Below are 14,289 nucleotides of genomic sequence, written 5' to 3' on the forward strand. Positions count from 1 at the left end.
ATGTTCCTAAAACTTCTGCACGGTACTGTACTGTATATGGAAACAATATGCAACACACGTAGGAAAAATAGAATGTGCAGCACAGAGAAATAGAAAACTGTAAATGGAAGCCAGTGTTTAAAATATTAACATAGTGATTCACTTTACACAAAATACATAATTCTACTCATTTACTTATAATGACCAATAATGGCTTTCTCAGTCCTTTAAGATCCTTGTATCTGACAGTTGTTGTACATCCACATTTAAAGAGAGCAAGTATGCAGAATATATATATATATATATATATAAATTACAACTTGAATTTATAGAGACATACAGTGGGAAAACATTTGCCTTCTCTACAGGGACTTCTCACAATGAAAGTAGAGTCTGAATATAATATTAGCCTTTGTGGTAAAGATCTCAACATCCTTTCACTAATGATACTGCAGAGAGACTGCGAGAGGATCATGGTCAAAATGCATTCTGGTTTATGGACAAAGATACAGGTTTAAGCATGTTGATTAGTGATAGTGGGTCTAAACAGGTCCGTAATTAAGAAAATATGTATTCAAAGACAAAAGTAAATCCGATTTATTCAGTTCTCTTTTAAATATTTTTATTTCTATTTCAAGATTAGTTTTCATTGCTTGAGAAGAAAACTACCCTCTACAGTAGGAATTTTATCTGTACTAGATATGCATCATGAGCAAATATCTTGATCTGATCATGACAGTGTGCAATATGTTTGAAACCGAATGTTAAAATTGTTCCTCACTTAGTGTGAATGGTATCCAAGCTTATGAATCCTGGGCTGAGTGTGCTCTGGCTATCTAATGATTAACTACTTTCCAGCTCAACTTACACATTATATAAAGACAAGAACAAGAGAACATAGAGTAAATTTACAAGATTTATTGGACAAATCTCCTAATTAGAAATTTGAGACTTACAGTACTGTGCAAAAATCCAGTATTGTGCAAAAATCTTAGGCACACATACGTACATAGCTAGGATGCCTAAGACTTGACCAATACTGTCTTTGTCAACATGGAGTGGAGAGGGCAGGAGCAAAGGATGTTGGGAATGGCAAGGGTGAAGCGCTGTGGGAGGGTGTGGGACGGGTGGCAGAGGAGGAGTACCAGGAGCGAAGGTTAGCACAGATGCTGAGACACCCAGCCTTGAGATAACAGGCAAGGTTATCTGATACCAAACAATTAACATTGATCATTACGGTATGTCCCTCTGGTGTTCCCTGCTCACTAGGTTCTCCCTTTCACTTTTCTATAACTACGACTCCCTTCTCTCTGCCCTTTCCCCACTCTCAGTCCACAATAGAGGTCCACATCAGAATCAGGCTTATCATCATTCAAATATGTCATGATATTTGTTAAATTTTGCAGCAGCACTACAGTGCAATACATAAAATTACTACAGTGCTGTGCAAAAGCCTTAGGCACACTCGCTATATATGTACCTAAGACTTTTGCACAGCAGTGTAGGAACATTAACATAAATAAAACATCTAAGAAACTAGGTTGTGACAGGGCTAACATTACACCTGTCCCCATTGCTGAGGGGAGTGGAGCAGGTGCTTTCATTTCATCTCCTTCTTGTTAGCACATGAATTAGTTGTGCAGGAAAAGGAAAAAAATCTACTGGTTGATGAAATAATTGAAGCTGCAACACCAGTGATAATAAAAGGGGCCTAATTCAGTTGAACCAGCTTCTTCACGGGTTTAACATTTTGGGAGCAGATGTGTTACCAAGGATGCAAAACTTAGTTAACATGTAATTTCAGAAGTTCAGATATAAAATGGGGTCTGAGAAATTTTGTGTGTATGTGTGAGAGGGGGGACATGCCAGGGTTAAAGCTGTGTAAGGTGCAGAATACAGAGTTCCTATGGGAGCAAAATAATTGTCACATTTTATACCATGCCTTCAGTAGAATTCAGATCATACTATTTGTATTGTTTCTATTAATATAGTTTTATTTACAGTGTTTGGTTGGCTTTTACTACACTATTTTAAAATACTTCAGATCGTACTGCTCCATTGTTCCCTCACCCAGTCACATTTAGGCAATATCTAAAATATTAGTAAGAGATGTTACCTGCAATATCTGTCATTCTGACTTGTAGATAATCTTATAAACATTTTTACTCCAGGCAGTTTCTGACATTGAGAACTGCATTGGATAACAGCGACATCAGAAAAAGCAACATACATTTTCAATGAAAACACAAAATGCTGGCAGAACTCAGCAGGCCAGACAGCATCTATACCTCCTCCCATAGATGCTGTCTGGCCTGCTGAGTGCTGCCAGCATCTTGTCTTTTTATTTATTTCCAGCATCTGCAGATTCACTCGTGATACATTTTCAATGCATCAATCCTCAAGTTGTAGACATTCAGTAACACCGTTGAATATACTTTGTTCATCACCATTGGATTTTATAAAGTAATAACATATAATGTTTCAGCAGTTAGCATAATGCTATTACAGCTTGGGGTGTCAGAGTTCAGAGTTCAATTCTGGCATCCTCTGTAAGGAGTCTCTGCACGCTTTCCTCATGGAATGTGTGGGTTTGCTCTGAGTCCCCAGTTTCCTCCCATAGTCCAAAGATATACTGGATAGGTTAATTGGCTATTGTAAATTATCCTGCGATTAAGTTAGGGTTAAATTGGGCTTGACGGGTGTTGCTTGGCAGTGCAGCTCAAAGAGCCTATTCTCTGTTATATCACTAAATTAAAAGAAATTTAATATCCAAAATAATTCTCACGTGACACTCAGCTAAATCAATGGTCCCACTGGAAAAAAAAATTCTCGTGCATCACTGGAGATGGGAAGACGAGCTCATGAATCTGTCAACTAGCAGAAAAACAATGCAGAGGAAGACAGTAATGTTAGAGAAGTTTCGAACTAAGTCTGCGCGAAAATGTAATGCACAAGACAAACAGCACATACCACACAATACAGGAGGACTGCTGCATACCCTCTCAAGCCCTCTTCCAAGTTTATTTTTTTGTGGTATCGTCAAAAAATTCTGATCTCAGCATACCTCCACATTAAGATACAACACAGATATCATCCCTGTTACATATATAACTTCTAGGGTTCCACGTCTCAAGACGTTATGTTCAGTTCTGTCATTGTCATGCTGATAGTCCAGCACCCTTGGGACTTGATTCCAACCCAACAGATTTTCCCAACTATTGGAAGTTACTCCTATTAATACCAAACACATTTTTCCACGTTACACAGTAATATGATAAATTTTCAGTGAACTCTGTATTCTAAAGGGAACAGGAAAAATACAAGCATTCCAACCCCTGGCTTTGGTCACACGCTTACTCATGCCTTCAGTACCGACCCAAACCCCACCTCAACAGGACCACATCTGACAGCATCTCTGACAGACTTGAACTCTAAAACCCTGCATCAAATTCTGAATTAATGAGAGAGCCAAATGCCAGGCCATCAGGATTTTCAAGCGTTTAGATACCAGTGTCTGGGAGGTTTATTCAGGATGGATGTTGGGACTGCATAGAAGTTACTGTATGTGTGGATCAATTGATATCATTGACACCTCTACGTCACTAGATTGCCCCCACAGCCTAATTTGTAATTTCAATATAGTGTCTCAAAGCAGAGCTCAGGTTTCTTTCGATTCCTTTGAACTAAAAGAAGAAAGATATTAATAACTCAAGTAATTTTGCTTAATTTTCAACTACAGCTCCAATTCAATTTCTACCTACAGCTACAAATCTGATCCAGTTCAACTCAGACTTCTTTAATTGATTCTTCACTAATAAATCACAAAGATTACATGAAATTCATACTAATACTGATCAGCAATTAACAATTAGCAGAGCTGTTTCCATAATTCTTTATATTTTATTTTATTTATTTAGTGATACAGTGAGCTGTAGGCCCTCCCAGCCCTTCGAGTGTGCCACTAACAACCCCCAATTTAACCTTAACTCGAACATTAGCCTAATCACAGGACAATTTTCAATGACCAATTGACCTACTATCGAGGACATCTTTGCAGTGTGGGTGGAAATCAGAGCACCCAAAGAAAACCCATGCATTCCATGAGAAGGACGTACCAACTCGTTACAGAGGATGCCAGGACTGAACTCCAAACTCCGATGTCCCAAACTGTATTTACCATTACACTGCCTTCTTAACTGCTCAGTCTTTAGCAGCCGTAGAACCCGACACTTCGATGAGACATGAAAGGGCATCAAGATCGTCAGGCACTGGTTGCAATCCAGCCCATGGAGAAGTTCCAAAGATCCCTTGAAACACCTTTCTTTTATACTGTTGAGAGTCCCACTTGTCTCCCCTACAAATCAATAACAACTCCATATATGGCAAGACCCCCAAATGCAATTTACCGGAAACTACCACATGATTTCCAATGAATCGCCTCAGACGGGCCTAGCTGAGCGACTAAAGCCTAAAATTAAACTTGACACCCATCTTGTCAACATATTCAGGCATTTTATTGCTGTTACAACAGGAAAATTACAAAGTTTGTTTCATCTTTCCACATATGGTATTGAAGGAGTGCTGCAATCCTGAGAATTAGAGTTTTTTTAGATACTTAGAATATGGTAACAAACTGCTGTATCACATGGATATAAAAGGTTAATTAGTACTGTTCCAAAATGTTGCAGGGAAATTATCTTCATTATCCAGGCTAACTCTTACCACTTCCCCGCCCATCAAGGATACCAAACGAAACACATTGTTATGCTTACTTTGTGCAAATCAGTTGTAGAGATTCATACATTAAGGAAGATGGGAGAAGGATTTATTGGTTCTTAACAGTAAAGACTTATGTTCCAAATGGGCTATTTTTTTTTTACCTTGCATATTCTAAGTAAAGGAACTTCTAAATATTGCAATAGCAGGATGTCAGTCCCAGCACGATATTGTACCAAAACTGCATTATTCATTTCTGTAGATATTAAAATGGAGAAGTTATCAAGCGTTGCACCAGGCCATATCTAATGGGAGTTTCATGCTCAAGTGCAGGGGAACTCAGAAAGGCATTATCAGCAGCTCAAACAGTTAGGTCTGGAGTCATTGTCACACTGCACATAAAAATACTTGCAAGTGACAACTTACTGACAGCAATTTGGCAATGATTTACTGAAAATACAATAAGAATAATAATGAGGGATAACTTGAAAACCTATGGACTTTACATGACACACATATGAAGAGGAATGGAATGATGGTTACTCATTTCCACAGCAAATGCAAGTTAAATCTGAGATTAAAACAGGAAAACGGGAAGCAGTCCATATTGGTAAACAACTTGCAAAGAGGTAAGCATGTTTAATGACAAACAAGAAGTGAATGATTCAGCTCATTGGCCTTTTATTAGTTGGGGAATGTTAAAGAGTTAACCATTTATAAGCAGGTGCAGAACCAGGAGAAGATAGGGTTGTGGGTGTGGTTTGATAGGGAGTGGTGGCATTTGCAGCAGTGGAATATTGGTGAAGGGAGAAGACTAAATCTTCCCTATGTCCTGGTCCAATTATATTCCTCCTAGCACCCAAAAAGCATTGTTGCTGCATATTCTAAAACTTCATGTGACAGGAATTCCATTTTGCCTTCAGTCTATGTACTATGTACTACATTCAAGGTGGGTTTGTTTTTGTGCTTCCACAAAATTTTACTCAAATCAATTTGTGTTCCTATCTACTATCCTGCACACCCTCCCACCACTTGTCAGCCAGCATTCCGTCTCCACTTCCTGCTTCCATCTCTATTCTGTCTCAGTCTAGATTTAACAAAGCTTTTCTTATTCCAACTTACTTTCCAAGCATATTACATATACTATGTACTCAACTTCAATCTCTTCATGAACTCAGCGGGACCATTCTTGGGCTGCTTGGCTGCTTGTCCAGCACCCAGTCTTCAGTTTCATCCACAGAAACACTGGAAAGGAGAAAGTTATTGATCAGGTCTTTCCTCTCAGTTACAATGGTTCTATGGGAGCAGTTGGATGAAAAACAATCAAATACTAACGCAATTATGGGATCTTAAACAAAATACTGTTTCCCACAATTTAAGTTTCTACAATGTTTTGTATAAAATTCTGTGGTCAAAACCAATGATCCAAAAGAGCTGATCGAACCACAAAACAAGTCAAGCACCATTGTGAGTTTCTGCTGTCCCCAGTGCTTCAAGGATGCTTTTAAATTTAATCTAGTTCTTTCAAGTACAGAAAAAACACTAAGAGGCACTTTTTAAAATCTCTTGTATGATTTTAACTTCCAAAGTAATACTAGAACACAACGATCAAGTAGTCTAATTGATTTTAATTTGTAATATACATTTATATGAGGACTTCAGTTTTGGAACGATGCTATTACTGTGCTAGCGACCCAGGTTCAATTCTGCTACTGTCTGTCAGGCTTTTGTTCATTCTCTGGGTTCATTCTCATGTGGGTTTCCTCTGGGTGAACCAGAGACCTCAGTGGTGACAGGCTATTCATTAGTCTCATAGCCTGAGGGAAGAAGCTTTTACCCAGTCTGGCAGTCTTAGTCCTGATGTTCCTGTGCCTCCTTCCTGATGGCAGCAGGTCAAAGAGATTGAGGGATAGGTGGTAGGGATTCAGAGCAATGTGTCAGGCCCTTTGTATACAGTGGTCCCAGCAAGTATCACAAATGGGGGGGGGGGGGGGGGAGGGAGACCCCAGTCATCCTCTTTACTATCCTCTGCAGTGTTTTGCAGTCTGATGCCTTGCATCTTTCATGCCACACAGTGACACAGCCAGACAGGACACTCTCAATGGTGTTCCTGTAGAAAGTTGTCTGAATGGGGGTGGGGAGCCTCGCAGCTTACATACTGTCATGTTGTTCGTTGTCAAAGACAAACCTGTATGAGTAAAAATTCTAGAACTACTTGACACACATTCCAATCTCCTTGAAAAGTGTAGATGCTGCTGTGCCTTCTTGACTAAGGAGAAGGTGTTGAGGGTCAAGGTTAGATCATCCATTATGTGTATAACAAGGAACTCTGTGCTTTTTGTTCTCTCCATGGCAGAGTCTTTGATGTGTAATGGATAGTGGTTGACTTACGCTTTCCTGAAATCCATAATCATCTCTTTCATCTTGTCCACACTGAAACTCAGATTGTTCTCCTGACAACATTTCACAAGCCTCTCTCCCTCCTCTCTGTATGCTGACTCCTCATTGTTGCTGATGAGGCCAACCATTTCTGTATCATCGAACTTGGTGATACAGTTTGAACTGAATGTGTTGGTGTATTGGTAAGTCAGCAGCAGGCTGAGCACACAGCCCTGGGGGGCACCAGTGCTCAGCGTGATGGAGCTTGAGTTGTTGCTGTCAACTTTGACTGACTTGTATCTTTCCATCAAGAAGTCCAAGATCCAGAGTCCCAAAGAGGGCCGTTTATCCACCAGCTCCTGAAGGATGATCTTATTAAACACCGAACTGGTCTATGAATAACAACCTAACGTATGAGGTATCATTCTTTAAATGGAACAAGGAGTGGAGGGCCGAGGCTACGGCATCATCTGTGGACCAGTTTCAGAGGTAGGTGAACGGAAAGGCGTCCAATGTAGCTGGAAGGTGGGATTTCCTATGATCCATTACCAGCTGATCAAAGCACTTCATTACTGCTGAAGTCAGTATCACTGGTCTGTAATGTTTAGGCCAGTTACCATTGCTCTCTGTCACGTTCTCCTTCGGGTGTAACGAAACGCCGAATTTAACGTCCGGATAAACCACAGTTAATAAGAACCAGATCGCAGTAAGATTAACCATTTACTGTTCACTCTTCACATTAACATATGGTGAAAACTGTTGATAAAACAATACAAGATTGATACAGTATTTGTTCCTTCCTTAATATCACATTTCAAGTGTAAATACTTGCAAAGGTGACTATAACTACATTACACTAAGGTGCAGTATACAGGGAGAGTTTACCTGCTCCATTGACTACTTTAAATACACTTCCATGCAAACTATCCGCGACTCTTTAACTAACGAAAGCATAAACATTATCTACCGTCGTTACCTCTAACAGGATCAGCATTAATATCTTAGTTCAATATATCGATTATCTATTAACTTACAGCGTTGCTCTCACTGTGATTTCTCATGCCTGCAAAACTGCTTGTGCTCAGGTGAGCCTCGTGGAAAGCCCCCACCCTCGCGCTAATTTCAAACCGGTGTTTTCCCACAAGACGCGGCGAAACCGGATGTGACGTCATCGCATGCCGATATATTTTACATGCAATGAATACACTTTAAACACTTCTAATTCTAACTAGAAAATACTATTGAATGAATTACTAAGCGAAAATATTATAAACTAAATAACTGTCGTAAAGACAGCACACTCCCCGCTTGACCTTCGTAAGGTCACAATGAGCAGAGTACAAAACTTAGTCTCTTAATCAGTCATTGGGTAGAAGTAGAATAACTTCTGTAACTGGCCCTTGGTAAATTTTCACATCGCCTTGGTCGGTAGTCTTCAATTCGATCTTCCTGACATGTCCATCCCCGCTAGGGAATGTAACAGTGATTCTGGCCGTTGGCCAGCTGTTGCGAGCGACTTGCTTGTCCCTGAGCAGGACTAAGTCTTCAACTTGAAGATTCCTTCGGGGTTCTGTCCACTTTCGTCTCTGTTGCAACGAGTGTAGATATTTCTGTCTCCAGCGGGACCAGAACTGATTTGCCAGAGCCTGGACTTGTCTCCATTGCTTTGTGTACAGATCCCTGTCTGAAAAGTCTCCTGGTGGAGGAGGTGCTCCTGCCTTCTGCGTAAGGAGCGTTGATGGCGAAAGTATAAAGGGGTTTTCTGGGTCAGAAGACACAGGTAGGAATGATTGTGCGTTTATAATGGCTGTGACCTCTGCCATTAGGGTGCACAGTACCTCGTGGGCCAATCGGGTGCGTTGCTGCATCTCAGGTTTCCTTTTCCAGGTTTTCCGTAAGGACGTGAACCGTTTGACTGCCTGCTCTTTGTTATCTGGTGAGCGCTGGCGTGGTTCTCTGATTGGCAATGGGGCAACCCCATTATTTGCTTCATCTCTGAAGACCTTGGTGTCTTTGGGTTTTAAAGAAATGGTATCTTGAGCTGATTGTGCAAGTTTGTTTCCGTGCTCGGTTTGAACGAAAACTGACTGACCTAGCGTCTCGTCGGTTACTTTACGCTTGGTAATGTCTTGTTGTGCTTCTTTAGGGTACACCTCAGTGAGGCAGATCTCGGAACAAGAACGGCTTGACTGAGTTTGACCGCAAACTTCTGTACAGTTCGAGCTGACAATTGTTGTCCCGGAGTGAACCTCTCCCTCCCCGCCGTCCTGTTGTGGGGGTGAAGGAGCGTTGACGGTTCTTTCATTCTTGACTTCATCACGGAGCCGTGAGGGTAAATTTCCTTCCTCGTATGGATGTGATGCAATCGTGACTCTCTGAGGTTCCTCGTAGCTGGGGAAGTTATCGAATACGTATGGAGAGGGGAGACGAGCCTGCCTGTCTATTTGATATTGTACATAGTCGCTTGTGCGTTCCAGTCTGGTCCTTTCTAAAGTAGATCTTACTTCGGTCAGATCACGCGACCCTTCAGCTTGTTCTATGTACTTTGCTTCCACCCTGGCAGCTTCTCCTTCTCCTTCTAGCTGCAGCACATGCAACTCTGTCGATATTTTTGTCATTTCCAACTGGGTTTCGGCCTCTTCGGCTTCTCTGGCGGCCCTTTCTTTCTGGATTTCGGCTTCTCTGGCAGCCTCTTCTCTTTGTCTGGCGGCCCTTTCGGCTTCTTTGGCGGCCCTTTCTTTCTGGATTTCGGCTTCTCTGGCAGCCTCTTCTCTTTGTCTGGCGGCCCTTTCGGCTTCTTTGGTGGCCAGTTTCATTTTCAAAACTGCCTCTTGTTTGGCGTAATGCAGTCGCACCTTGGCGGCTTCTGCCTTGGCTCTTGCCTGTGTGGACTTACTTGATGTCGTTCTACTGCCCTTGTCGCTGGGCGCCATCGACTTGATCCCGGATCGAGCTGACATTGCAGCACTTGAAACACCTGATAACGCCTGGGTGGGCTTACTTGATGTCGGTTTACTGCCCTTGTCGCTGGGCGGCGTCGACTTGATGCTGGATTGAGCTGACATTGCAGCACTTGAAACACCTGATAATGCCGCTTTTTCACTGTAACGTTCTCCTTCGGGTGTAACGAAACGCCGAATTTAACGTCCGGATAAACCACAGTTAATAAGAACCAGATCGCAGTAAGATTAACCATTTACTGTTCACTCTTCACATTAACATATGGTGAAAACTGTTGATAAAACAATACAAGATTGATACAGTATTTGTTCCTTCCTTAATATCACATTTCAAGTGTAAATACTTGCAAAGGTGACTATAACTACATTACACTAAGGTGCAGTATACAGGGAGAGTTTACCTGCTCCATTGACTACTTTAAATACACTTCCATGCAAACTATCCGCGACTCTTTAACTAACGAAAGCATAAACATTATCTACCGTCGTTACCTCTAACAGGATCAGCATTAATATCTTAGTTCAATATATCGATTATCTATTAACTTACAGCGTTGCTCTCACTGTGATTTCTCATGCCTGCAAAACTGCTTGTGCTCAGGTGAGCCTCGTGGAAAGCCCCCACCCTCGCGCTAATTTCAAACCGGTGTTTTCCCACAAGACGCGGCGAAACCGGATGTGACGTCATCGCATGCCGATATATTTTACATGCAATGAATACACTTTAAACACTTCTAATTCTAACTAGAAAATACTATTGAATGAATTACTAAGCGAAAATATTATAAACTAAATAACTGTCGTAAAGACAGCACACTCTCTTTGGCACCAAAATGATGGCGACTGTCTTGAACCCTACAGGATCAGTAGACAGCTTCAAAGAGATGTTAAAGATATCCATTAAGACTTCTGTTAGCTGGCCCATGCAGTTCTCAGCACCTAACCAGGTATGTGTGGTTATACCCTGGCTAGGATCCTCTGTACCTCAGCTGTTACCAAACAGAGTGCCCGTTCTTTGGGAGAGAGAGGGCTTTCCTCAACATCACATCTTTCATTGCATCAAATCATACATAGAAGGCATTCAGCCAATGAGGAAAGGAGGTGACACTGCTGTCAACATGCAGGGTAGACCTGTATGGTTTGTATATCTTGCCATATGTGCTATATGTCCCTGGTGTCACAAAGGAGTCTGTGAATTTTTTGATGAGTACTGACCAGAGAAGAGAGTGTGCTTCATTATAGTGGAAGAAAAAGCTCAAAGCATTTAAATTAGATGATCACCGAAAAAGCAAATAATTCAGTTGGTGGAAACATCTTGAATCAGAGATGAATGAAGTTATGGAACATGGTACCACAGGAAGTACCTAAGCTAACCATTATAGAAAATTTTAAGAGCGGTAGAAAAGGGAAAATGGAGAGGGTTATAAGACCATAAGATATAGGAGCAGAATTAGGCCATATGGCACATCGAGTCTGCTCTGCCATCATCCCTGCCAGTGTTCTTTTCCAACTAACTCTGGCTATCTCCTCTCTCATGCCTCTGTCATTTAAGAATAACCGGTAGGCCATTTAGAACAGAGTTGAGGAAAAACTTTTTCACCCAGAGAGTTGGGATCTATGGAATGCTCTGCCTCAGAAGATAGTGGAGGCCAATTCTCTGGATGCTTTCAAGAAAGAGTTAGATAGACCTCTTATAGATAGTGGAGTCAAGGGATACAGAGAGAAGGCAGGAACAGGTTACTGATTGTGGATGATCAGCCACGATCACATTGAATGGTGGTGCTGGCTCAAAGGGCTGAATGGCCTACTCCTGCACCTATTCTTTAATTCCCTATTCTCCAGTGTAATACTGATACATCTGACATTTTTCCTCTCAGGAAGAAACTAGGCATGAAAAGGTGGTAGGAGGTTTGAATGACTAATTTGCTTACAATTGAATGAACTAATGTGTAGTGAAATTTATAGTAATTTTGTTTAAGTATACTCAATGGCCACTTTATTAGGTATGCCTGAATTCTTGTTCATTGCTGCAAATATCTCATCAGACAATCATGTGGTAGCAAGTCAATGCATGTGGACATGGTCAAGAGGTTCAGTTGTTATTCAGACCAGACATCAGAATGGGGAAGAAATGTGATCTAAGTGACTTTGACCATATAATGATGGTTGGTGTCAGATGGGGTGGTTTGGTGAAACTGCAGATCTCCTGGGATTTTCACACACAACGGTCACCAGAGTTTATAGAGAAAGGTGTGAAAAACAAAAAAAAATCCCGTGAGCAGCAGTTCTGTGGGCAAAAACATATTGTGAATGTGAGAGGTCAGAGGAAAATGGCTAGACTGATTCAAGCTGACAGGAAGGTGACAGTATCTCAAATAACCACATGTCACAACAGTGGTGTGCAGAGGAGCTTTACTGAACATACAGCATGTCAAAACTTGAAGCAGTATGAGCATTCCTTATCATAATATAGCAGTGGTCTAGTGTGTTGGGATCGCTGGGGCTATAGGTTATATGCTGATGATAATATTGAAGACCCCCTCTATGATTTGAAATGAGTTGAGGTGGACTGTTTCTCGCTTGGTGATGGTTGCATGCAAGTGTCTCAAACAACAGCAAGAAATGCATTTAAAAAAGCAAAGAAAACATGAGGGAGTTAGAAAAATGAGGATGACAATCAGAGATAGGATTGTGTTTAGGATGCTGGTGGAGGAAAGGGAGCTGATGAAGTTATATCAGCTTTGGAGGAATTGTCAGAACACAAGCTGTGTTCAAAGGGACAGTTTTTTCATCGAAATTTCCTTCACTGTCACCAATTATTCTCTGATTATTCTTTTACTTTTAATATGTTGATAAAACTCACAATCTTTATTGAGAATTTTTCCTCTTCCTGTATTCTTTTTCTGTACTTCATTTGATTTTCTTTCATTTGATCCTAAAAATTACCTTTTCCTGCACAATTTAATTTTGTATAATAATCCTTCTCCTGAACAACTTTTATATTAATCTTAATTATGTTTCGTTATCTAAATGACCTTTGCCTTAACATTATCTGTATGCTCCAGATTATTCCACTGGTTCAAATTTTATATGTTAATTGATTTGGATAGACTTTCAGATGTACTGGGAGACAAAAGAAATCTCCCTTGTAAACACTTGGTGTAATTAAATTGCTTTCGATAATGGTAACGGATTATAAGGTGATTCTATTACAAAGTACTCAGACATTCTGTTTCTTAATTGATAGAGGAAGTTCAAAGTACATTTATTATCAAAGTATGTATACGATATACAGTCTTGAGATTCAACTCTTTATAGGCAGCCACAAAACAAGGAAACCCAATAGGAGTCATTAAAAAGGGAAGACTATCAAACAGCTAATGTGCTGAGAAAATTAAATAAATCGCACAAACAACAAAAGTAAGCAAATAATATTCAGAACTGAGTTCACAAATGTGAGTGTCCGGCCACAAAGCCAGTCATCACTAAAGTCAGCCCAAGAGTCCGTTAGTTGCAGATCACAGCCTCAGTTCAGCAGGGAGACGAATAACCCTCATCAGGCAGGGAGCTGAACACCAGCCTATCCCCCTCCTCCAACCCCGACACCCTGACCTTTTCAATCTGATTTCATCAGTAACAATCTCAGTGTCAGCACCAGTATCTGACTTGTGCGAATGATATTCAGTGAACTACAAAACTTGCCAAGTGCTCTACATACATCCTAGCTGGCATTTCTGTCCCTTCAAGTATCTAATCAGAGGGGAAAATAACCTTGAGATTACCTGGCATTCAGTCATATCTCATAATTAAATATTATTATCATATAAATACTGTTGCAAAGAAAGCACGACAGTGCCTCTACTTCCCCAGGAGTCTGCGGAGGTACAGCATCTCATCAGAAGCCTTGGGAAACTTCTATGGATGCGAGGTGGAAAGTGCACTGAATGGCTGCATTACGGCCTGGTGTGGGAATGCCAATGCCTTTGAGTCGTAAATCCTACACACATTAGTGGATTCAGCTCAGTACATCACAGGTAAAACCCTCCCCACCATTGAGCACATGGAACGTTGTCGTAGAAAAGCAGCATCCATCATCAAAGATCCTCACCACCCAGGCCACGCTCTTTTCTCACTGCTGCCATCAGGTAGAAGGTACAGGTGCTTCAGGACTCAGACTACCAGGTTCAAGAGCAGTTACTACCCTTCAAACATCAGACTCTTGAACAAAAGCGGATAGCTACACTCATTTAGAGAC

The 14,289-nt window shown here is 41.0% G+C and overlaps 1 protein-coding gene across 1 annotated transcript; it reads right to left on the minus strand.

The window, feature by feature from the left end:
- Positions 1 to 7,747: 7,747 nt before the first annotated feature.
- On the minus strand, positions 7,748 to 10,736 carry LOC132393661 (uncharacterized abhydrolase domain-containing protein DDB_G0269086-like). Its single transcript, XM_059969073.1, has 2 exons — positions 10,585 to 10,736; positions 7,748 to 10,306 (listed from the first exon to the last, which is right to left on the minus strand). The coding sequence occupies exon 2, from the start codon at positions 10,137 to 10,139 to the stop codon at positions 8,433 to 8,435; it is 1,707 nt and encodes a 568-aa protein (XP_059825056.1). The 5' UTR covers positions 10,140 to 10,306; positions 10,585 to 10,736; the 3' UTR covers positions 7,748 to 8,432.
- Positions 10,737 to 14,289: the final 3,553 nt, after the last annotated feature.

Source organism: Hypanus sabinus, chromosome 5 (assembly GCF_030144855.1).
Source record: "Hypanus sabinus isolate sHypSab1 chromosome 5, sHypSab1.hap1, whole genome shotgun sequence".
Classification (NCBI taxonomy): domain Eukaryota; kingdom Metazoa; phylum Chordata; class Chondrichthyes; order Myliobatiformes; family Dasyatidae; genus Hypanus; species Hypanus sabinus.